The following is a 23,684-nucleotide window of genomic DNA, read 5'->3' on the forward strand; positions in this document are numbered from 1 at the left end:
CACCTCCTGAGCTCAAGCGATTCTCCTGCCTCAGCCTCCTGAGTAGCTGGGATTACAGGTGCCACCACAATGCCCAGCTAATTTCTGTATTTCAAGTAGAGACGGGGTTTCACCATGTTGGCCAGGCTGGTCTTGAACTTCTGACCTCAAGTGATCCACCCTCCTTGGCCTCCCAAAGTGTTGGGATTATAGGCATAAGCCACTATGCTCGGCCAGTATATTCGTTTTAATGTATACACACAAGAATGAACATATATACACTCATATTAGATGCATGCACACACTAGCACACATGCCCAACTTCCCATGGGCCCTTCCCAAAAAGAGTTTGGAGCCTATCTCCCCAGGACTTACTCCTTCAATAGTAGAAATCATGCAGGAAGGACTTTGGTTCCTGCAATCTGAGAAGTGAAGGGATGGATGGATGGATGGATGGATGAATGGATGGACTGCTGAGTGGGTGAATGGATGGGTCGATTGGTGAGTGGGTGGGTGGGTGGATGGATGGATGGATGGATAGATGGATGGATGGATTGGTGGGTGGGTGGATGGATGGATGGATGGATGGACTGGTGAGTGGGTGGATGGATTGATAGATTGGTGGGTGGGTGGATGGATGGATGGATGGATGGATAGACTGGTGGGTGGATGGATTGGTGGGTGGATGGATGGATGGATGGATGGATGGATAGATTGGTTGGTGGGTGGATGGATGGATGGATGGATGGACAGATGGATGGATTGGTGGGTGGGTGCATGGATGGATGGATGGATGGACTGGTGAGTGGGTGGATGGATGGATAGATTGGTGGGTGGGTGGATGGATGGATGGATGGATAGACTGGTGGGTGGATGGATTGGTGGGTAATGGATGGATGGATGGATAGATTGGTTGGTGGGTGGGTGGGTGGGTGGATGGATGGATGGATGGGTGGATGGACAAATGGATGGATTGGTGGGTGGGTGCATGGATGGATGGATGGACGGACTGGTGAGTGGGTGGATGGATGGATAGATTGGTGGGTGGGTGGATGGATGGATGGATTGGTGGGTGGATGGATGGATGGATGGATGGATGGATAGATTGGTTGGTGGGTTGGTGGGTGGATGGATGGATGGATGGATGGATGGATGGATGGATTGGTGGGTGGATGGATGGATGGATTGATGGATGGGTGGATTGATTGATGGATGGGTGGATGGATGGATGGGTGGGTGGATGGATGGGTGGATGGATGGATGGATTGGTGGGTGGATGGATGGATGGATGGATGGATGGATGGGTGGATTGATGGATGGATGGATGGGGATGGATGGGTGGGTGGGTGATGGATGGATGGATGGATAGATGGATGAATGGATGGGTGGTGGATGGATGGATGATGGATGGATGGTGGGTGGTGGATGGATGGATGGATTGATGGATGGATGGATGGAGGGATGGATGGATGGGTGGGTGGATGGATGGATGGATGGATTGGTGGGTGGATGGATGGATGGATGGATGGATTGATGGATGGGTGGATTGATGGATGGATGGATGGGTGGATGGATGGGTGGGTGGGTGGATGGATGGGTGGGTGGGTGGATGGATGGATGGATGGATAGATGGATGGATGGATGGATGGGTGGATGGGTGGGTGGATGGGTGGATGGATGGATGGACAGATGGATAGATGGATAGATGGATGGATGGATGGATGGATGGAGAAGGTAAAGTGACATCATATTTTGAAGACCAACAGAAGTCAATTCCTCAGCACCCTCTGGACATCCATTCTAATGCTGACATCTTTTTCTCCCCAAAAATGTTCTCACCCTTTGAAGTTTTAGGGATGATTCCATATCCCCTGGACTTCAGACTCCTCTATCCAACTGTCTAGTAACACCTCCACTTGGATGTCAGCCTCCCCCAACAAACCCAGAATGTACAAAACCAAGCTGTTGACCTTCCCCCAACCACCTGCTGCTCCTGCTCACTTTCCTGCCTCAGTTAATGGGCCCTCCCCGCTTCCAGCTGCTCATGCCAATACCAGGAACTCACCTCTGACTCTTCTTGGAATTCATCAAGAAATTCTAATAGCTCTACCTTCAAAATACATATGTAATCCAACTGCCTCTCACAATCTCCATTGTTGGCACTCTGGTTCAAACCCCATCATCACACCTGCATTCTAGCAACAGCCTCCTCACTCCTCTCTGCTTCTGCCCTTGACCCCAGGTCTGTTCTCAACAGAGTAGCCAGAGTAATGCTACTCAACATAAGCCAGCCAGATGGGGTGGCTCACTCCTATAATCCCAACATTTGGGGAGGCTGAGGCGGAAGGATTGCTTGAAGCCAGGAGCTCAAGCCTGGGAAACAAAGCAAGACTCTGTCTCAAAAAAGAAAAAGGAAAAAGAAAATTTTTAAAAAAGCAAATAATAGAAAAAAATTGAGAAAAATTGATGAAACCAAAAGTTGGTTCTTTGAAAAGATCAGCAAGATAGACAAACCTTTAGATAAACTGACTGGGAAAAAAAAGACTCAAATTACTAAAATTAGGAATGAAAGGGGGGACATTACTACTCACCTTACAGAAATTAAAAGAATTAGAAGGAACTGTTATATTAACTATTGTGTGCCAATAAATTAGATTAACCTAGAATAAATGTACAAATTTCTAACAAGATATAAACTACTGAAACAACTCAAGAAGAAATAGAAAATTTGAAATGACCTATAACGAGTAAATATTGAGTTAGCAATCAAAAAACTTTCCACAAACAGAAGCCCAGAACCAGATGGCTTTGCTTGTGACTTCTTCCAAATGTTTAAAGATGAATTAACAAATTCTTCATGAAGTCTTCCAAAAAACAGAAGAGGAAGGAACACTTGCCAACTCATTACAAGGCCACTACCCTGATACCAAAACCAGACGAAGATACCGCAAGAAAACTGCAGACCAGTATCTCTTACGAATGCACATGCAAAAACCCTCAACAAAATACTACCAACTCAAATCCAGCAATACATAAAAATGGTTACCCACCATGACCATGGAGAATATATCCCAGGAATGCAAGGTTGGTTAAACATATAAATATAAACATATAAATATAAATCTAAATATCAGTCAATGTAATAAACTGTAGAAATTGAATAAAGGATAAAACTACATGACCATTTTAATAGATGTGGAAGACAAAAGCCAGATGTCCCACTTCTTAGAACAAAACTCCATCTCACCCGATGCCCACAACATCCTATATGATCTGGAACCCATCATCTCTCTGTCCCCACCTCCCTCTCCCACTTCTCTCTCTGCACTAATCACAGTAGCTGCCTTGTTGTTATTCAAACCCATTGGGTACGCTCCTGATTCAGGGCCTTCACAGTTGCTGTTCCCTCTGCCTGGAACACTGTTCCCCCAAATATCCACATAATTCACTACTTCACCCCCTACAGGTCTTTATTCAACAACTGCCTTCTCAGTGAGGCCTCTCTGGCCACCCTACAAAAAATTGCTACCCTCTCCTCCCGATACTCACACTCTCCCTATTTCCTTCCTGACAATACTTCTCTCCTAAGCCTTTATTATTATCTGAAATACTCTGAATTTTACAATAAAATTCACAATACTTATATATCTTGTTTGCTGTCTTTCTTTCCCAACTAGAATGTAAGTTCCCTCGGGACAGAGACATTTTTATCTGTTTTATTCACTGCTATATCTACAGCATTTATTTATTTATTTATTTAGAGATGCAGTCTCACTCTGTTGCCCAGGCTGGAGTACAGCGGCGCAATCTCGGCTCACTGCAACCTCTACCTCCTGGGTTCAAGTGATTCTCCTACCTCAGCCTCCTGAGTAGTTGAGACCACAGGCACGCACCACCATGCTCAGCTAATTTTTTGTATTTTTAGTAGAGACAGGGTTTTGCCATGTTGCCCAGGCTGGTCTTGAACTCCTGATCTCAGGTGACCCGCCTCCCTCAGCCTCCGAAAGTGCTGGGATTACAGGTGTGAACCACCACAGCCAGCCACCTATATCTACAGCATTGAAACTAGTATGCCACTTAATTGGCAATCAATAAATATTGGTTGAATAAACAAATGAATACAAACAGTTTGTCACTCGACTCTTCACTCAGCCAGCAGTGACTTACCTCACCCACCCATCCATGTGCCTGACACTGTGCTTCAAGCTGGAGTACAGAGAAAGATTAGAACCAGACCTGGACCCTGCTAAAAATCACAGACAGGGCTGGGATAGGAGTCAGAACGTACGTAACCAAGACCCCAGGAAGACAACGCTGGGAGCGCTAAAGATAGGAGGGAGAGAGGGTCAGGCCCAGCAACCAGGGAGGAATTCATGGAGCGACAGTGGTAAGCTGGCCCTTGAAGGCCTAGAATGCTTTGGACACTTGGAGAAGGGAGTGATGATGGGGAAAGAGGGAGAGGGGAAGCATGACTAGGGAACCAAGAGGGGGCCTGTGTGGCAGGACTGCAGCTGAGGAATAAGGCTCCCAAGGTTATCAGGGAAGTTCACGTGGGGCTTCAAATGCTGGGATAAGGGGCTGGGCCTAGTTCCAGAGGCACCAGGGAGCCATGCAAAGCTTTTGAGCAGGGAAGGGTGGTGGGGTCAGCAAGCTCACTCTGTAAGCCAGGCACAGTGACGCATGCCTGTAATTCCAGCTACTCGGGAGGCAGCCTGGGCAGGATCGCTTGAGGCCAGGAGTTCTAAACCACCTGGGCAACACAGGGAGACCCTGTCTGGAAGGAAGGAAGAAGGAAGGAAGGAAGGAAGGAAGGAGGAGGGAGGGAGGGAAGAAAGAAAGAAAAGAAAGAAAGAAGGAAAGAAGGAAGAAAAGAAAGAAAGAGAAAGAAAGAAAGAAGACAGACAGAAAGAAAGAAAAGAAAGGAAGAGAAGAAAGAAAGAAAGAAAAGAGAGAGAGAAAGAAAGAAAGAAAGAAAGAAAGAAGAAAGAAAGAAAGAGAAAGAAGAAGAAAGAAGAGGAAGGAGGAGGGAGGAAGGAGGGAGGGAAGAGGGAGGCCAGGAGTTCAAACCACCTGGGCAACACAGGGAGACCCCGTTTGGAAGAAGGAAAAAAGGAGGTAGGAAGGAAGGGAGGAGGAGGGAAAGAAGGAAAGAAAGAAGGAAAAAGAAGAAGAAAGAAGAAAGAAAGAAAGAAAGAAAAAAGAAAGAAAGAAGAAGAAAGAGAGAGGAAGAAGGAAAGAGGAAGGAAGGGGCCGGGCGCGGTGGCTCAGCCTGTATCCCAGCACTTTGGGAGGCCGAGACGGGCGGATCACGAGGTCAGGAGATCGAGACCATCCTGGCGAACACTGTGAAACCCCGTCTCTACTAAAAAATACAAAAACTAAGCCGGCGAGGTGGCGGGCGTCTGTAGTCCCAGCTACTTGGGAGGCTGAGGCAGGAGAATGGCGTGACCCGGAGGCGGAGCTTGCAGTGAGCTGAGATCCGGCTACTGCACTCCGCCCAGCGACAGAGCAAGACTCCGTCTCAAAAAAAAAAAAAAAAAAAAAAAGAAGAGGAAGGGAGGAGGGAGGGAGGGAGGAAAGAAAAGAAAACAAAGGAAGAAAGAAAAGAAAAAAGAAAGAGAAAAAACAAGCAAGCCAGCTAGCTCACTCTGGCAGTGTGTGAAGAACAGAACAGATTGTGGTGGATGAGCAGGAAGACAAGGAGACCAGGAAGGTGCCTTCTAGAACAGTTCTGGAGAAAGACAGCAAGATATGAGCCAGGGAAGGGCAGAGAGGACAGAGGAGAGGACAGGCCTGGGAGAGGTCAAGGGCTTCACGACTGACAGTTGCTGGGGAGGAGGAACTCGAGCCTGAATCTGAGGTCAGAACATCCGAGCATTCTACGGAGGCGCAGACAGAGCCATGGGGTGGGGGCGGGATGGCAGCACCTCTGGAGGGTTAGAGTTCTGGCCACAGAGGCTCAGTGTCGGTGGGTACCATGCCAGACCCAGCAGCTTCCCAGCGCCAGAGGATGGATGCACTCTAGCCCTGCCCGCCTTTCTGCCCCTCAGTCCCAATCCCCAGGGCAGGCCTAAAGAAGAGTTTCTCCAGCTGGCTTTGATGGCCAAGACACAATGTCATTTCTAGATGAGCCAACCAGCTCTGGAGATGCGCCAGGCTGCAGGGTGCAGGGGGTGGAGGGGGGCAGCTGTGTCCCCGAAACACAGCCAAGGAGCCACCTCCCAGAACCAACCGAGACAGTGGCAGAAGCAGGGCTGGCAGGGGGCCCCCAGCTCCAGCTGGCTGGTACAGGGACAGCTTTGATGGGGCCTCCATCTGCCTGGGCTTCAGCCTCCCTGTGAGGTCAGGCCCTACCAGCCCCCATCAGCTCCCACCAGCCAGAAGTGATGGTCCCCTCCCTCAGTCAAGAAGCATTAAGGTATTTACTACTGCCTGGGGTGTGCCCAGCTCTGTTTCTGGTTCAGTACACTATGAAGGACACAGACTTTGGAGGCGTCACAGCCAAGTTGGAGGTTGTTTGATGGTTTGTTTTGAGACAGGGACCCAGGTTGGAGTGCAGTGGCATGATCAGAGCTCACAGCAGCCTCTATCTCTCGAGCTCAAGCAGTCCTCCAGCCTCAGCCTCCCCAGTAGCTGGGACTACAGGCATGTGCCTCCATGCCCAACTAATTTTTTAACTTTCTGTAGAAACAGGGTTTTGCTACTTTGTCTAGGCTGGTCTCTAAACTCTAGAGCTCAAGTGATCCTCTCACTTCGACCTCCCAAAATACTGGGATTCCAGACGTCAGCCACTGCACCTAGCCATGCGTTGGAGTTTTGTCTGTCCCACTATTTACCTGATTCAATCTGTGGACTTCAGTTTTCCAACCTGTCAAGTGGCATAAGAAAAAACCTTCCAGGCTGGGTGTGGTGGATCATGCCTGTAACCCCAGCACCTTAGGAGGCCGAGGTAGGCAGATCACTTGAGGTCAGGAGTTCGAGACCAGCCTGGTCAAAATGGCGAAACACCATCTCTACTAAAAATACAAAAATTAGCCAGGCGTTGTGGCATAGGCCTTAATCCCAGCTACTCAGAAGGCTGAGACAGGAGAATTGCTTGAACCCAGGAGGTGGAGCTTGCAGTGAGCTGAGATCGTGCCACTGCACTCCAGCCTGGGTAACAGAGAGAGACCCTGTCTTGGAAAAAAAAAAAAATAGTGGCAGGTGCCTATAATCCCAGCTGCTGGGAAGGCTGAGGCAGGAGAATTGCTTGAACCTGAGAGGTGGAGGTTGCAGTGAGTCAAGATCGTGCCATCATACTCCAGCCTGGGCAACAGAGAGAGACTCTGTCTCAAAAAATAAAATAAAATATGAAAAGAAAAACCCTTTCTCACCAAAACATCCATTGAGAGGACTAAATAAGAGCATGTGCAGAAGAGAATGACAAGACTTTCTAGTCTTCAGGAATTTCCACAGAGACCCAAGGCTGAGAACAAGGGATGAGCAGCGCCCACACCTCAAGAGAGGTGCCAGCACACCTCCAGGACTTGGCAAGAGAGAACGGGGCTATCCTATGTGGCCCCCGCCCGCTTGCATAGAAATCATGCTTGGGGGAGGATTTATTGAAAGAGTTCTGCTCTTGACCAGGTGCGGTGGCTCACGCCTATAATCCTAGCACTTTGGGAGGCTGAGATGGGCAGATCACTCAAGGACAGGAGTTCAAGACCAGACTGGGCAACATGGTGAAACCCCATCTCTACTAAAAATTAGCCGGGTGTGGTGGTGCACGCCTGTAGTCCCAGCTATTCAGGAGGCTGAGGCAAGAGGATTGCTTGAGCCCAGGAGTTCAAGACCAGTCTGAGCAACATAGTGAGAGCTCCCATCTCTAAAAAAGTTAATAAACAATGAATAAAGAGTGTCACTCTTTTTTTTTTTTTTTTTTTGAGACAGAGTCTCGCTGTGTCACCCAGGCTGGAGTGCAGTGGCGCTATCTCGGCTCACTGCAAGCTCCGCCTCCCGGGTTCATGTCATTCTCCTGCCTCAGCCTCCCAAGTAACTGGGACTACAGGTGCCCACCACCACGTCCGGTAATTTTTTTGTATTTTTAGTAGAGATGGGGTTTCACTGTGTGAGCCAGGATGGTCTCGATCTCCTGACCTCGTGATCCACCCTCCTCGGCCTCCCAAAGTGCTGGGACTACAGGCGTGAGCCACCGCGCCCGGCCAAGAGTTCCACTCTTAAGCTGAGTGAGGGGCTTCAGATGACACTCAACCCAACAGAGGGCAGTGCTTGCCAAGAAGGAAGCTGGCCTTTTCTTTTTTTTTTTTTTTGAGACGGAGTCTCGCTCTGTGGCCCAGGCTGGAGTGCAGTGGCCAGATCTCAGCTCACTGCAAGCTCCGCCTCCCGGGTTTACCGCCATTCTCCTGCCTCAGCCTCCCGAGTAGCTGGGACTACAGGCGCCCACCACCACGCCCGGCTAGTTTTTTGTATTTTTTAGTAGAGACGGGGTTTTACCGTGTTCGCCAGGATGGTCTCGATCTCCTGACCTCGTGATCCGCCCGTCTCGGCCTCCCAAAGTGCTGGGATTACAGGCTTGAGCCACCGCGCCCGGCCGAAGCTGGCCTTTTCTCCCTGGCTGGACACTGGCTAAATGCTAAGCCTCCTATACCAGGACAGCCCGAGGGGCGTGCACAGAAGACGTCTTCAGGACACCCAGATGCATGTCATCTGGCGTTCGGGGAGAATGGACCCTGGGGCCTGACTCCCCCCAGGGAAGTTTGCAGGTGGGGATGCCAGAGGAAGCAGTCTGAGGTGTCGTGGGAGGGGAGAGGGCGGCAGTGGGGGAGGCCTCCCTTCCTCACCTCCTCCAGGAGTCAGATGGACACCGCGGAGGGAGACACGGTGCTCATGAGAGGAGCCTCTTGCAGGATTACCTACCCAGGCAAGACGGCCTGGCTGGAAAGGCAACCCTTGCATCAAGGAATTGGGCAAAGTAAAAACCAGGGCTGCCGGGTGCCATGGCTCAAGCCTGTAATCCCAGCACTTTGGGAGGCCGAGACAGGTGGATCACGAGGTCAGGAGATCGAGACCATCCTGGCTAACACGGTGAAACCCCGTCTCTACTAAAAAAATACAGAAAACGAGCCGGGCGAGGTGGCGGGCGCCTGTAGTCCCAGCTACTCGGGAGGCTGAGGCAGGAGAATGGCGTGAACCCAGGAGGTGGAGCTTGCAGTGAGCTGAGATCTGGCCACTGCACTCCAGCCTGGGCGATAGAGCAAGACTCCGTCTCCAAAAAAAAAAAAAAAAAACCAGGGCCAGAGACCCCAAAGTGCCCACAAAGGCCCCCACACCCAGCCTCTGAGCATCTGCCACCTGGGGGTCACTGACAGAGCGCGAAAACAACCCGGACACACACAGTACTCGGCCTGTTCTCAGCCATCCTCCCACGCCTGCTCATCTCTGGGGGGGACAGAATTGCGAGGGGAGGGGGGATGTCAGGGATGTGGGGTGAAAGATGGAACAAGGAGAACAAAACCCCACTGTAGCCCCACCTCTTCCCAAGGCAATTTTCTGGTCCTGGATAGAAACTTTATTTGGGGCCAGGCACAGTGGCTCACACCTGTAATGCCAGTACTTTGGGAACCTGAAGCGGGTGGATGACAAGGTCAGGAGTTGGAGACCAGCCTGGCCAACATGGTGAAACCCTATCTGTACTAAAAATACAAAAATTAGCTGGGCGTGGTGGCGCGTGCCTGTAATCCCAGCTACTCAGGAGGCTGAGGCAGGAGAATCGCTTAAACCTGGGAAGCAGAGGTTGCAGTGAGCTGAGATGGTGCCACTGCACTCCAGCCTGGGGCAACAGAGCAAGACTCCATCTCAAAATAAATAAATAAATAAAATAAAATAAAAAATTTAAAAAATAGCTGGGTGTGGTGGCTCGCACCTGTAATCCCAGCTACTTGGGAGGCTGAGGCAGGAGAATCACTTGAACCCAGGAAGCAGAGGTTACAGCGAGCTGAGATTACGCCACTGCACTCCAGCCTGGGTGACAGTGCGAGACTCAGTCTCAAACAAAAAAAGAAAAGAAAAAAGAAACTTTATTTGGAAGCAGGGACAAGTTTTTATTTCAATGGGACCAGACTGTTTAGTTCGTGCGTGTGACTGGAGAAGCGATGGGCTCTGGCCACGGGTGGGAGATGTGGCCAAACTAGTGTGAGGACAATAAAGTCGTGGCTGGCTTACTTTTCCAAAGTCCGGCCTGCTCAGTAAACCTGGTGCACACGCGTATGGGCCCTGTCTGCAGCCACAGGGCCCGGGGCCATGGATCTGGGAAAGGAGGGGAGGTCTAACCCCTCTGCTTCCGGCTGGGCTGGTGTTAGCTTCCCAGAAGCAGTGGCCCTTTCTCATGTTGGGGGTCAGGCAGGGCTGGGACTTTGGGGAGCCAGGGACACTCCAGCTCTGGTCCCCTGCCCTTTGGGCCCCCTGTCTTTGGACAGGCCCCATACACCTCAGTGCCTCAAGGGAACCAAACAGGCACTGAGCCCAAGCAGGAACATGAATTCTGGCATGAGGATAGAGCGGTCCGGGAAGCCTTTTGGAGCTTTTTGGAGCTCAACTCAAAGCTGACTTTGAGTTGAGTCTTGCAGAAGGAGGATTTCAGGATGCACAAAAGAGGAACTGGTGCTCTCGATGGAATAAATGGACGCGTGCAAAGTCTGGGAAGTCGGTGTGCCCACGCGGCTGGCACGGCCAGAGTGTGAGGCCCATGAAAGGGTGTGATGGGATGTGGATATGGAATACTTGATATTACCGTGATTATCGCCCTTCAAGCAGCATCCACATTGACTATAACCAATCTGGGCCTTGCTTCCCTCCTCTGTAACCTGGGGAGAATTGCTCTATTTCTTCTTGGGCCCACAATATGCCCTGGCAATAAATGAGTCCTATTTTCTCAAACTAACACATTAATCCAATGCTCAGAGGACACCTTTTACAGTCAGAAAAACTCAGGCTCAAATCCTAGTTCTGCCGCTTCCTCACTGTGAAACTCCTGGTAAGCTTCTCTCTCTTTTTTCTCCCCCACGATAGAGTCTTGCTCTGTTGCCCAGGCTGGGGTGCAGCACCACAATCTCAGCTCACCGCAACCTCCGCCTCCTGGGTTCAAGCGATTCTCCTGCCTCAGCCTCCCAAGCAGCTGGGATTATAGGTGCCCACCACCATGCCCAGCTAATGTTTTTCTATTTTTAGTAGAGACGGGGTTTCACCATATTGGCCAGGCCGGCCTTGACCTCCCAAAGTGCTAGGATTACAGACGTGAGCCACCGCGTCCAGCCTCTCTTTACTGATCTGCAAAACGGGGATAAGCTCTACCCAGAAGGAGAGATCAACATAATGTACGTAAAGGCCGGGCACAGCGTGAGCGGTGGAAACGGGAGTTCCTCGTCCCCCAACCCTGTTCCCACCTCCATAGAGGCTCTCACTTACATAGGAGGCCAGCAGGGTGGTCGGGGCCAAGATGAGAGCCAGGTAGAGGCAGGGGGCTGTGGCAAGCAGGCTGGAGGCGCAGATGAGGGGCTCAGCTCTTGGAATGACTTTCTTGTACCTCCTCGCAGCTTCTGCCCCCAAGATGACCCCAATGACGCCGGTTATGATGGTCAATGACCCAAAAATCAAGCTAATGGGAGAGAACACAGAGGGGTTGGTCAGCTGCTTGAGCTCAGCATGGAGACCTTTCACCCTGCTCCCAGCCCCAGGTCTAGCCCCATGGCTCAAGGGCATGATCTGGTGTCTACAGGGAATATGGCTGTGGGCCCCTGATCTGACCCAGGCCTTACCCACCTTCATCACTGAGGCTCCCAGAACCTGGGGACCCTGACCAGGGACCAATGTCCCACAGCCCTCCCCCAGCCCCTTTCCTACCTCCTCCCCTATCTCATCCTGGGGATCCCACTGGCCATGTGGGTGATCGCCCAGCACCCCAGGTCCCAGCCTGCCTCATCTCCATTGACCCTTTCCCTCTCATCCCCCAAAACTGCCCACTCAAAATCTGAATTCCAGGGTCCCACTCTGGCCCCAGCCTTCTCTCTTTCCAGCTCCCAGTACTACGAGGAATGGAGGCAAGCGAACATGTATTTACTAAGCCCCTGTGATACACCCGGCCCTTGTCTGGGCCCTCTACACGCCTTCCTTCCTTGAATCCCATCCTTCCCCTTCCTGTCTTTGAACCTCCCTCAGGCAGCCCCTGCCTGACCTCCGTCCCTTTCCCACCCACTTTTAGACCCGCTTCTACTCCGTTTCGCTTCCCCTTGTACATCCTTCCTGTGGAGACCTGTCCCTACAAAATAACTGCCACATAGGCTCCCCAAGAGTGCATTCTGTGGTGGCAGGAGATCTGTGGTGGGAGGAGTTCAAGATCAGAAAGATCTCATCTCTACAAAAAATGTTTAAATGATCCAGCCTTGGCGGCATGCACCTGTAGTCCCAGCTACTCAAGAGGCTGAGGCGGGAAGATCACTTGAGCTCAGAAGTTCGAGGCCACAGTGAGTTATGATCATACCACTGCACCCCAGCTTGGGCAACAGAGCAAGAATCTGTCTCTAAAAATAAAATTAAAAACACAGACCTGACCACGTCCCCGCCCACCTCCTGCCTAAAATTCTCCACCAGCTCTCAGATACCCACTAGATTTGTCCCCAGTTCCGTAAGGTGTACATTGTTCTTCGTGATCTGACTCTGACTCACATCAACTCCAGGTCCGAGCTCTATTTTCTTCACCCAGACTAGTTGCTCTCCCCTCCCGACTCCCAACCACACAGTTTCATTCCTGTGCCTGGAACACCCTTCACTAGTTTTTGACCTATCAAACTCCTACTCATCCTTCAAGACCCAGCACAGCCTACTTGGGGATGCCCTTCCTTTGTTCGCTTGCTGATCCCTTCACTCCCATCAGTTCCCACAGCACCTTCTGTGTCTGTCATCAGGTTCATTAGCTGGCCTGGGAATTCCTAGAGAACAGTTTCCTCTCTTGACTCTATGCTGGGAGCATAGAGCCTGGCACACGAGAGACATATGTTGAGCAACTGAACTCATGGATTCCTCCTACAATTCCCAGATGGACAGATGAGCAAGGAGAGGCTGAGAAAGGTCAAGGCCAAGATTACCCAGCTGGTAAATGACAGACCAGGATTTGAATATACATCCTCACCCTCCTGGTCTATTCTGCAACCTCTAGCCTCCCTTTAAAGGAGCTCAAAGGGGCCAGGCGAGGTGGCTGATGCTTGCAATCCCAGCACTTTGGGAGGCCGAGGCGGGTGGATCACTTGAGGTCGGGAATTCAAGACCAACCTGGCCAACACGGCAAAACCCCAACTCTACTAAAAAAAAATTGGCTGGGAATGGTGGTGGGCACCTGTAATCCCAGCTACTTGGGAGGCTGAGGCAAGAGAATCACTTGAATCTGGGAGGTGGAGGTTGCAGTGAGCTGAGATCACACCACGGCACTTCAGCCTGGGCAAGAAAGTGAGACTCTATCTCAAAAACAAAACGAAACAAAACAAATAAAGGAGCTCAAAGGGAACGCTGAGACTGTGCCCAGCATGAACTCTTGAAAACACCAGTCTAACCAGGACCTTTCCAGCCTCTCAGTAGCTCCCTGTCGTCCTCTGAGCAAGCTCCTGGCCAGCACTGACAGCTCTGCGGGACTGGTCCATGTCGACTGATGTAGCTTCCCCTCTCTTCTCCCACCCTCGCTTTGCCCAAATGACTGAGAATTCTCTAAATTCTCTACTAAAAGTACAAAAATTGGCTGGGTGTGGTGGCAGGTGCCTGTAGTCCCAGCTACTCAGGAGGCTGAGGCAGGAGAATCGCTTGAACCTGGGAGGTGGAGCTTGCAGTGAGCTGAGATCGTGCCGCTGTACTCCAGCCTAGCAACACAGCAAGACTGTCTCAAAAAAAAAGAAAGAAGAAGAAGAAGGAGAAGGAGAAGGAGAAGGAGAAGAAGGAGAAGAAGGAGAAGAAGGAGAAGAAGAAGAAGAAGAAGAAGGAGGAGGAGGAGGAGGAGAAAAAGAGGAGTAGGAGGAGGGGAGGGGGAGGGGGACGAGGAGGGGAGGGGGAGGGGGAGAGGGAGAGGGGGAGGCGGAGGGGGCAGGGGCAGGGGCCGGGGCAGGCAGAAAGAAGAAAGAAGAAAGAAGAGCTTTCCAAACCTTCCCAGCCTTCTGAGCTGTGCGAGGTCTGGCTCAGCCTAGTCAAGTGACCCGAATCCCAGATGTATGCTGGCCGCCTCTGAGTCCTGGTCTGAGCTGACCTTGGCAGGTTCTCGAGATATTCGTGAGACTTAGGATTGATTATCTAGACAGGCTGCCTGAAAAAGCACCCCCGCCAGCCCCTGAACGGGAGGTGCAGCCAGAGGACATGGCCCAGCTCCGAAGCCCTTCACGTTCCCTCCATCCACACAGAGCCTTCCCAGCATCACAGACTCTAACAGCCAAGAGAGGCCTTAAAGATCTGTAAGTCAGGCCGGGCGTGGTGGCTCACGCCTGTAATCCCAGCACTTTGGGAGGCTGAGGTGGGCCAATCATTTGAAGTCGGGAGTTTGAGACCAACCTGGCCAACATGGTGAAACCCCATCTCTACTAAAAGTACAAAAAAAAAAATTAGCCGGTTGTGGTGGCGCATGCCTGTAATCTTAGCTACTAGGAAGGCTGAGGCAGGAGAACAACTTGAACCCAGGAGGTAGAGATTGCAGTCAGCCAAGATTGTGCCATTGCACTCCAGCCTGGGCAACAAGAGTGAAACTCTGTCTCAAAAAAAAAAAAAAAATACCAGGCATGGTGGTGTGTGCCTGTGGTCCCAGCTACTTGGGAGGCTGAGGTGGGAGGATTGCTTAAGCCTGGGAGGTCGAGGCTGCAGCAAACTGTTTGTACCATTGCACTCTAGCCTGGTGACAGAGTGACACCTTGACTCAAAAAAGAAAGAAGAGAAGGAAGGGAGGAAGGGAGGGAGGGAGGGAGAGAGAGAGAAGAAGGAGAGGAGGGGGGAGGGAGGGAGAGAGAAAGAAAGAGAGAAGGAAGGAGAGAAGAGACAAGAGAGGAGAGGAGAAGAGAAGAGAGAGAAGAAGAGAGGAGAAGAGAAGAGAGGAGAAGAGAAGAGAAGAGATAAGGAAGGAGGAGAAGGAGGAGGAGGGAAGGAGAAGGTAGGCGCAGGTGCAGTCAGCAGAGGACCAGTGTCGCCAAAACCCTGGGGGAGGATGGGGCTCCAGGGAAGAGGACAGCATCCCCAGGAGCCCCCAAGACCCACCAGGACAGGGTCAGAACGGAGGAGGGGACCACACGGATGCTGAAGAGCAGCTGCCGGAGGCAGTGGCGAGGCGGGGGTTAAGGGTTCCGGGAGGAGGAGGAGAGAAGGAAGGGAGAACTGAAGGATGTCCTTGACTCAGCATCAAGCAGTCACTGGAGCTCTTGGAGCACAGGGTCGAAGGTGATAGGAACAGAAGTGGAGCCCAGCCGGGCAGCAGACAGCCCAGGAAGCGGGAGAGGGCGTGCCCTAAGGGCAGAGTGCCCGTGCCTTCCCTCCCAGGAGCCTTCTCACACACATGAAATCCCAAAACTAGCGAAGCGACGAGGCCTCCCGGGCCCCAGTTTGCCATCTGTAAAATGGGATGTCCTCACAGAAGATGCTACAGGCCCCTCTGAAGGGTGGGGCCCCTCTCATCCCACAGCCCCACAGAAGCCTCATGCCCATCTCCCACCAGTGCCTTCTGGAGCCCACAGCGGCCCCAAGAGTGGAGAGACGGGGGATTCAGCCCACAGAGGACAAGGGAGCTGGCCATGGCCACCCAGAGTGGCAGAGGCTCAGCCCGAGCCCGAGCCAGGCCTCCTGCTGCCATCTGGGTCCCGTGCCTCACTGTCTTCACACAGCATCACGTGTCCCACCCCAAGAAACTGAATTTTGGAGCTCAGAACTTCCTCAGGAAGAGCCCCCAAGCTGGGCAAGGTGCCCAGTGCCCCCGGACGCCCTCACCTGTCAGGGTTGCTGCACGGCTCCTGGAAGCAGGGAGGCTGCAGCCCGTGAACCACGCGCGCCTCGAGCAGAAACTTGGGGGCCCAGAACCCCAGGGCTCCAGTCACAAAGGCCATGGTGGTCACTCCGAGGGTGGACCACACAAAGCTCCAGCTGCAAGACAAGGTGCCCCAGCTGGAGTTGGGAGAGGGCTGGGGCTGAAGGGGCCTGTCCACTCCTCCCCACTCCTGGGCACCAGGAACTTTTCCATCTCATCTCATTACCTTCAAGATTCCATAGGTAGCATTTGCTAACTCCTCTTTACAGATAGGCAAACTGTGGCTCCGAAGAAGACACTCAGGTTACCCCAAGCTCCAACCTCCAGACCCTTCCTGGCAGCACCCTGAGCTCCAGCCTCCCTATGTTTCGGAGACCCCCTACCCACATACCTTGGCTCCTCCTCCCTCCCTCCTCTCTGCAGGACCAAATCTCCCCATCCTGAGGGTTCCCCAGCCAGCATCACATTCTCCAGGAGGATGTCCCTGCCTGCCCCACCTTCCTCTGAGTCCTCCTGGCCGGTTTCACAGCTCAGTAACGGAAGTGGGTCCTGTCCATGCCCTGCCTTGCAGTGAATCATGAGGCCTGGGACCAGCAGTTGACTCCTGCCTGCCTCCCCCAGCATGGCTGGCACAGAGGATCACACACGCCATGCGGCTTGGAGAGGTGAGTGATGAACTCCCAGCATCCTCCAAGCAACCCGGAGAAGGGGACAAGGCTGGAGAATTCCATCCATTGAATAAACAAGGACAGTGAGGCTCTGAGTGCCAGGGCCACTTATGGGCAGGGCAGCGGCAGAGGCAAGGCTGGGGCTCATGCCATCTCCCTCCCTCCCTGTCCATATTTCTGTCACATGGCAAGGTGATGGCGGCTGAGCCCTAAGGGAGGGAGGGGCACTTCAGTTGGTAAGTGGGATCTCAGAGGAAGAGGAGGGCTGTAAACATTAGGACAATAAGGGAGGCTCCCTGGAGGTGGAGAGAGGGGGTCAGTGAGGCTGGGGCAGACAAAGGGGTTTTTCCGTGCCTTGCAGGGGGTAGCAGTGACACTCACTTTTTCCCCAGGTATCTGACGTCCTCACACCAGCTGCTCCTGGAGCCTCCCGCGGCCCCCTCCCTCTGCGTCTCGGTAGCTCCCCGGGGTGGGTCTGGAACCAGCAGGATAAGCAGGATCAAGGCCACGGCCTCCAGGCAGGGCATGATCTGGGGACAGGAGGGCCCGGGAAGCTCAGGGCCACATATTATCACAGCCCAAGAGACCCCGGGGGCAACTGGTCACAGTACCAGCCAGTGTCTGACCTCTAGAGTCCAGGCCCTGGGAGTGGTGGGGGTGACTTGTTTTTCAGGGCGCTAGTATCCACAGAGCGGGATGTACCACTGTTTCTCAGCCCTCACCACTGCAGCTTTTCCAGGGAGTGGAGTCTCTTTGGGACTTCATGTAATTCCCATCTTTCCAGTACAGACACCACTCTTTTGGGGTCAACGGGCCTGAGATGGTTGAGAACAGGGACGCTCACTACCCTGGCCCTGCCTCCTGAGTACCTGCTGCCCCTAGAGCTGACCTTTCCCTGGCCCAGGCCTCCATCTGCCACATAGTCCTGCCCTGGCATCCTCTCCTAGCGGTCCCTCTGCTCAAACCCCAAGGACGGGGGTCTCACTACCCACCTTGGGGCAGCCTTCAGACAGCTCAGACCATGAGAAGGTTTATTCAATCCAGGTCAGACCTGCCTCCTTGAAGCCCACCCCACTCCCGAGATTCCAAATCTGGCTTCAGCGCTTCACACGCCAGCTCCCCGGCACTGGGCCGGCTCCGTGGAGGTCTGCATGCAGCCTGCACTCCCACCAAGCTGCACTCCCAGGGCTGAGCTCCGCGCCCTCCACTGTGGAGTTCCTTCCTCTTCAGAACGGTCCTGCTCCGTGCCCATGTTGGAATTACAAGGCCCGCAGCCCAGCGGGGCCTGCCCGGCATCTTCTTCAGCATCCTGCTCAACTGCTGAGCGAGCCTAGCTGCCAGTCCGCCAGGGCCTACTCCGTGCCCTGACCCTGCGGCTTGGAACTTCCATCTCTCGTCTCACTGATCCTCAAGATGCCTTAGGTAGCGTTTACTACCCCCACTTTACCGACAGGTAAACCGAGGCTCTGAAGAAGGTGACCTGCTTGAGATCACACAGCTGGTAAACTAAGCAGCCAGCTTTGAGCCTAGGGCCACCACCTCCCCAGCCCATGCTCCCTGTGGGGCCCCAAAGCTGCCAATGCCTGACCACCCCCGCCCCCCTCATGGCGCCGGGTGCTACGCCAAGTGGCTAAGGTCACCCAAGGCTGGAAAGTCCCTGCTGGTCCAGAGGGAAAGCAGAGGGAAGAAAAGGAAGCTGGACTCACTCGGAAGGCCCAGCGCCAGTTCCCAGTCAGCGTCGTCACAGCCGACCCCAGCACGTAACCCAGACCACTGCAACAGAGGGTCAAGGGCGATGGACTGTGAGGGGAGGGAAGCGGAAGGCAGACCCCACTGCCAGCCTGACCCAGGGTGCTCCCCCGTGCCCCAGGGAGCTGGTTCTCTGCAGGCACAGAGCTGTTTCACTGAGGAAAGTAAGCCGCGTGAGGTCCAGATGTCCACTGCCCTTGGTCAAATCACCAGTGACCTCTGGCTCCTGGCCCACCCCCAGCGCCACTCTCCCCACCTATGGAAATACATACCGTCCACCCTCCTGCCCAAGGCTGGGCCCTGCTTGAGTCAGGCAAGTTCAGGAAATCTGGGTCAGAGGCCAGGGTCCTGACTGCAAATCCTGCTTCCTCACCTCGCCTCCCAGGGCCGGCCCCTCCCTGGCCGGGCCACACTGCCGAGTGTACGAATCTGCAGGGCGCATCCTCATCACCTCTACTCCTCCCCCAGCCCATCAGCTGGCGTCACTGCCTCCGTTGACAGATGAGGAAACTGAGGCTCGGAGAGGTAGACTCATGTGGCGAGGAAGGGGTAGCACTGGAACTCACATTGCAGCCCTCCTGGTTTGACCTCTCCTACCCATGCCCAGCCCCTGTTCTGACTCCTTTGGGCCTCAGTTTACCACCTGGGGAAGTGGACCCATGGGTAATACCAACCTTCCAACAGGGATAAAGATGTAGAAGACGGCCAGCACGCGGGTGCGCTCGTCCCTCACGAAGAGGTCGCCCAGGACGGTGGGCGCGATGGTGGCGTAGCTGGCCGAGCCAGTGCCCACGACGCCCCGGGACAGGAAGAAGAGCCAAGAATACTGGGCAAGCAGGCACAAGACCACGTGAGTTCCAGAAATCACCCATAAGGCCAGGGACCCGAGGGTTTGTTGGAAGAGCCAAGGGGACCTCATGTCACAGGACCCCAGAGTAGGGAGAGGGGATCGGGGCTATGGACACCTCTCCACTCCAGGTTTCCAAAGTCCCACATGTGTCCCCTGAAGCCACTGCCTACCCCCCTGCCCAGGCGAGCCCTTCTCCTGGGTCCCACCATTGCTAACCAGGCCAGTTCCCCAAGACAGCAGCTGTTACCCCCAGTTCCACCCCCAGCAGAGTCAGGCAGAAATGAAGCTGGTGCGGCAGTGAGAGGTAGGAGAGAGGAGGTCTCCTGTTAAGAAAGTCCACCAGGCCGGGTGCGGTGGCTCAAGCCTGTAATCCCATCACTTTGGGAGGCCGAGACGGGCGGATCACGAGGTCAGGAGATCGAGACCATCCTGGCTAACATGGTGAAACCCCGTCTCTACTAAAAAAAAATACAAAAAACTAGCCGGGCGAGGTGGTGGGCGCCTGTAGTCCCAGCTACTCGGGAGGCTGAGGCAGGAGAATGGCGTAAACCCAGGAGGCGGAGCTTGCAGTGAGCTGAGATCCAGCCACCGCACTCCAGCCTGGGCGACAGAGTGAGACTCCGCCTCAAAAAAAAAAAAAAGAAAGTCCACCGGGTCGGCCAGGCACGGTGGCTCACGCAAATAATCCCAGCACTTTGGGAGGCTGAGGCGGGTGGATCAACTGAGGTTGGGAGTTCGAGACCAGCCTGGCCCACACGGCAAAACCTTGTCTCTATAAAAAATACAAAAATTAGCTGGGCGTGGTGGCACACGCCTGGTATCCCAGCTGCTCTGGAGGCTGAGACAGGAGAATCACTTGAACTTGGGAATCGGAGTTTGCAGTGAGCCGAGATCGCACCATTGCACTCCAGCCTGGGCAACAAGAGCGAAATTGTGTCTCAAAAAAAAAAAAAAATGTCCACCAGCTCTGCCCTGCGCAGCTCAGGCTGGAGACTGGGCCCTCACCTCCTCTCCCAGCCCTCAGTGCAATCCCTGATCCAGTCACAGTTGGGAATGGAGCAGAATTGTCCCCACGCAGCTCTGATGGGGCTGGATCAGGGAGGAAGCAGGTGGGGAAGGGGCCTCAGGGGCCGGGGCAGAGGCATGGACACCTACCCGGGGGGAGATGAAGGAGCTAGAGAGACCAGCTCCTGACCAGAGCAAGATCCCGAAGCTCATGGTGGTCTTGCGGCTGTATCGGTCGCCCAGGTAGCCAAACACGGGTGCAGACAGCAGCAGGCAGCCGATGAAGACTGGAGGAGACACACAGGGGCAGCCTGGGTCCCCCCACGACCGTGGCAGGGCAGACGGCCCAGCAGGCCCGGGGAGGGAAGGAGCCTGACTCAGAAGCCACAAGCTGGCACCTTGGCAGCGGGCCCAGGGTAGGAGGAAGAAAAGATAAGGTGAACCTCATAGTGCGTGGCCAACATACAACCCCAGCCGAGAGTGTAGAGGCCTGGACCCGGCCCCGAATCCAAAGCCCAGCTCTGCCGCTTGCTCTGGGTGTCACCCCAACACTGGAGAAGTCACCATCCCCCCCAGGATGGTGAAGGTGAGATGGGAAGTGAATGTGGAGCGTCAGGCATGGAGCAGATGCCAGTTTCCTGGCTTTACAAAAACACGTGACCCCTGTGAACCTGGAAATGGGGACAGGTCTGATTTTTCATTCGTGCACCTACTGGGGCAACAGGGAGCAGGGGAAGAGGGAAGTCAGCTTGGGCCTGCTCTGAGCAGCAGATGAGGACAGTTTAGAATGAGCACATTGGGCCGGGCGCAGTGGCTCATGCCTATAATCCCAGCACTTTAGTTGGCTGAGGCGGGCAGATTGCCTGAGCTCAGGAGTTCTAGACCAGCCTGGGCAACATAATGAAACTCTGTCTCTACTAAAAAAAAAAAAATACAAAAAAGTTAGCCAGGCCTGATGGTGGGCGCTGGTAATCCCAGCTACTCGGGAGGCTGAGGCACGAGAATTGCTTGAACCCGGGAGGCAGAGGTTGCAGTAAGCCGAGATCACGCCACTGCACTCCAGCCTGGGCGACAGAGCAAGGCTTGGTCTCAAAAAAAGGAAAAAACAAAAGAAACAATAAGCACATTCACTGTAAACTAGTGATGATTCCAGGAAGCCAGGAAAGAATTGGTTTTCCTACATAGGTAAAATGTTCCCTGGACACAGCTGCATTTATACTTTTATTTAATTTGTAAGACAAAATCTCACTCTGTCACCCAGACTGGAGTGCAGTGGTTCAATCTCGGCTCACTGCAGCCTCTGCTTCCTGGCCTCAAGCCATCCTGCCACCTCAGCCTCCAGAGTAGTTGAGACTACAGGCACGTTACCACCACACTTGGCTAATTTTTGTAGTTTTTGTAGAGATGGGGTTTCACCATCTTGCCCAGGCTGGTCTCGAACTCCTGGGCACAAGGGATCCACCCACCTCGGCCTCCCAAAGTGCTGGGGTTACAGGCGTGGGCCACCGTGCCCGGGCCACTTTCCATTTTTCTGTTGGGCTGTTGTTTGTTCATATGTTTTGGAAATAAGTTCCCATAGTCTTTTATGTTTGTTTTAAGAATTAAAAACGCAACTTCTGGGACTAAGTTGGCTGGGTTTAAATCCTGGCTCACCACTTTCTAGCTATGTGACCTTGGGCAGATTCCTTAACTCTTTTGTTCCCCTTTCATCAACAGTGCTTTTCCCTTGTTTGGTTACTGAGAGGATGAAGTAAAATAAAGCACATAAAAGTTATCTGCACAGCTTCATGCAAACATCCAACAAATGTTATCTATTATTATTACTGATTACATAATTTCAATCATCATCATACAGAAGTGTTTAGCTTTGATGTTGTCAAGTTTATTAACCTTCTGGAAGGGCAAGAGTTGTTTCACGTCTTGTTTATGCATATCTTCTTTATCCAAAAGTTATAAAACTATTTCCCAGCCGGGTGCAGTGGCTCACACCTGTAATCCCAGCACTTTGGGAGGCCAAGGCGGGTGGATCACCTGAGGTCAGGAGTTCGAGACCAGCCTGGCCAACATGGTGAAACCCCATCTCTACTACAAATACAGAAATTAGCCAGGTGTGGTGGTGCATGCCTGTAACCCCAGCTACTAGGGAGGCTGAGGGAGGAGAATTGCTTGAACCCAGGAGGCGGAGGTTGCAGTGAGCCAAGATTGTGCCACTGCACTCCAGTCTGTGTGACAGAGCGAGACTCTGTCTCAAAAAAACAACAAACAACAACAATAAATAAATAAATATATTTTCCCCCGTATTCCTCACATGCAGGGATCACTTGCAGGCTGTTTTCAGTGCCTTAAACCTGCAGATGCTCTGTGACTGACTCTGCAGATGCCCTTCCCAAGGGGAAAGTAGACACTCCTCATTTCCAATGTCTCCAAATTCAAATCGTGTCTTTGACATAGTGGATGAAATGAATGCTCCTAGAGTTAAAAGACAGACTCTGGAGCCACACTTCCTGGATTCAAATCCCAGCTTCAGCAAGTCTCCTAACTTCTCTGAGCCTCAGTTTCATCAGCTGTAAAATGGACGTAATAATAAAACCTGCCTCGTGGGATTGTTGTGAAGATTAAATAAGTTGATATTTAAAGCACTTAGAATAGTGCCTGGCACGTGGTAGGGGCCAAGTCAGTGTTAGTTTTAAATATGATTAATTAATTAACTCACTCCAGCAGCCTCTCTAGCCCATGGGTGGGTGAAGGGAACCTGACCACTGCCTCTTCTCACCTTCTACCACTCTCTCTTTTTCTTGTTTTTTTGAGACCGAGTCTCATTCTGTGGCCCAGTCTGAAGTGCAGTGGCACGATCTCAGTTCACTGCAACCTCCGCCTTCTGGGTTCAAGTGATTCTCCTGTCTCTGTCTCCCAAGTAGCGGGATTACAGGCACCTGCCACCACACCCGGCTAATCTTTGTATTTTTAGTAGAGATGGGGTTTCACCATGTTGGTCAGGCTGGTCTCAAACTCCCAACCTCAGGTGATCTGCCCACCTCGGCCTCCCAAAGTGCTGGGATTACCGGCGTGAGCCACCATGCCTGGCCCAATCCCTCTGTCTCTTAACCACTCTCTCCCTCAGTCATCAGTTTCCTCTTCTTAGCAGCCCTGTGGACACACAACAGGCTGGGTCTAGGGCCACAGCATGGCAACCCGAAAAGGTAAAGAGACCTCACCTGAGGCCACCAGAGACCAGCCTGGTCATCAGGCCGCCAAGCCCACTGTCCTTTCCATGAAATTTTTGGGCTGCTTCTGCAAAGATGACCCTTCTCTTCACCTACTCCCAAACACACACACACACACTTCTCCCTCCGTGGCCCAGGCCTTATAGTAATAATCCTGACCACTATAGTAGAATCAG

General features: G+C 52.9%; 1 protein-coding gene across 5 annotated transcripts in view; it reads right to left on the reverse strand.

Moving 5' to 3' along the window:
- Nucleotides 1-23,684, reverse strand: part of SPNS3 (sphingolipid transporter 3 (putative)) — a 58,266-nt gene that overhangs the window by 24,364 nt on the left and 10,218 nt on the right. For 4 of the 5 annotated variants that reach the window (XM_033185032.1, XM_033185033.1, XM_033185030.1 and 1 more), the window contains exons 3-8: nucleotides 20,435-20,571; nucleotides 19,104-19,255; nucleotides 18,387-18,453; nucleotides 17,062-17,210; nucleotides 15,976-16,128; nucleotides 11,443-11,632 (exon numbers count right to left, since the gene is read on the reverse strand). In XM_033185032.1, the coding sequence (XP_033040923.1) occupies nucleotides 11,443-11,632; nucleotides 15,976-16,128; nucleotides 17,062-17,210; nucleotides 18,387-18,453; nucleotides 19,104-19,255; nucleotides 20,435-20,571 (848 nt within the window). The remainder of the gene's footprint in view (nucleotides 1-11,442; nucleotides 11,633-15,975; nucleotides 16,129-17,061; nucleotides 17,211-18,386; nucleotides 18,454-19,103; nucleotides 19,256-20,434; nucleotides 20,572-23,684) is intronic. The other variant, XM_033185034.1, reaches the window with a different exon arrangement.

The sequence above is a fragment of the Trachypithecus francoisi genome, unplaced genomic scaffold, assembly GCF_009764315.1.
Source record: "Trachypithecus francoisi isolate TF-2019V2 unplaced genomic scaffold, Tfra_2.0 Lachesis_group20, whole genome shotgun sequence".
Classification (NCBI taxonomy): Eukaryota; Metazoa; Chordata; class Mammalia; order Primates; family Cercopithecidae; genus Trachypithecus; species Trachypithecus francoisi.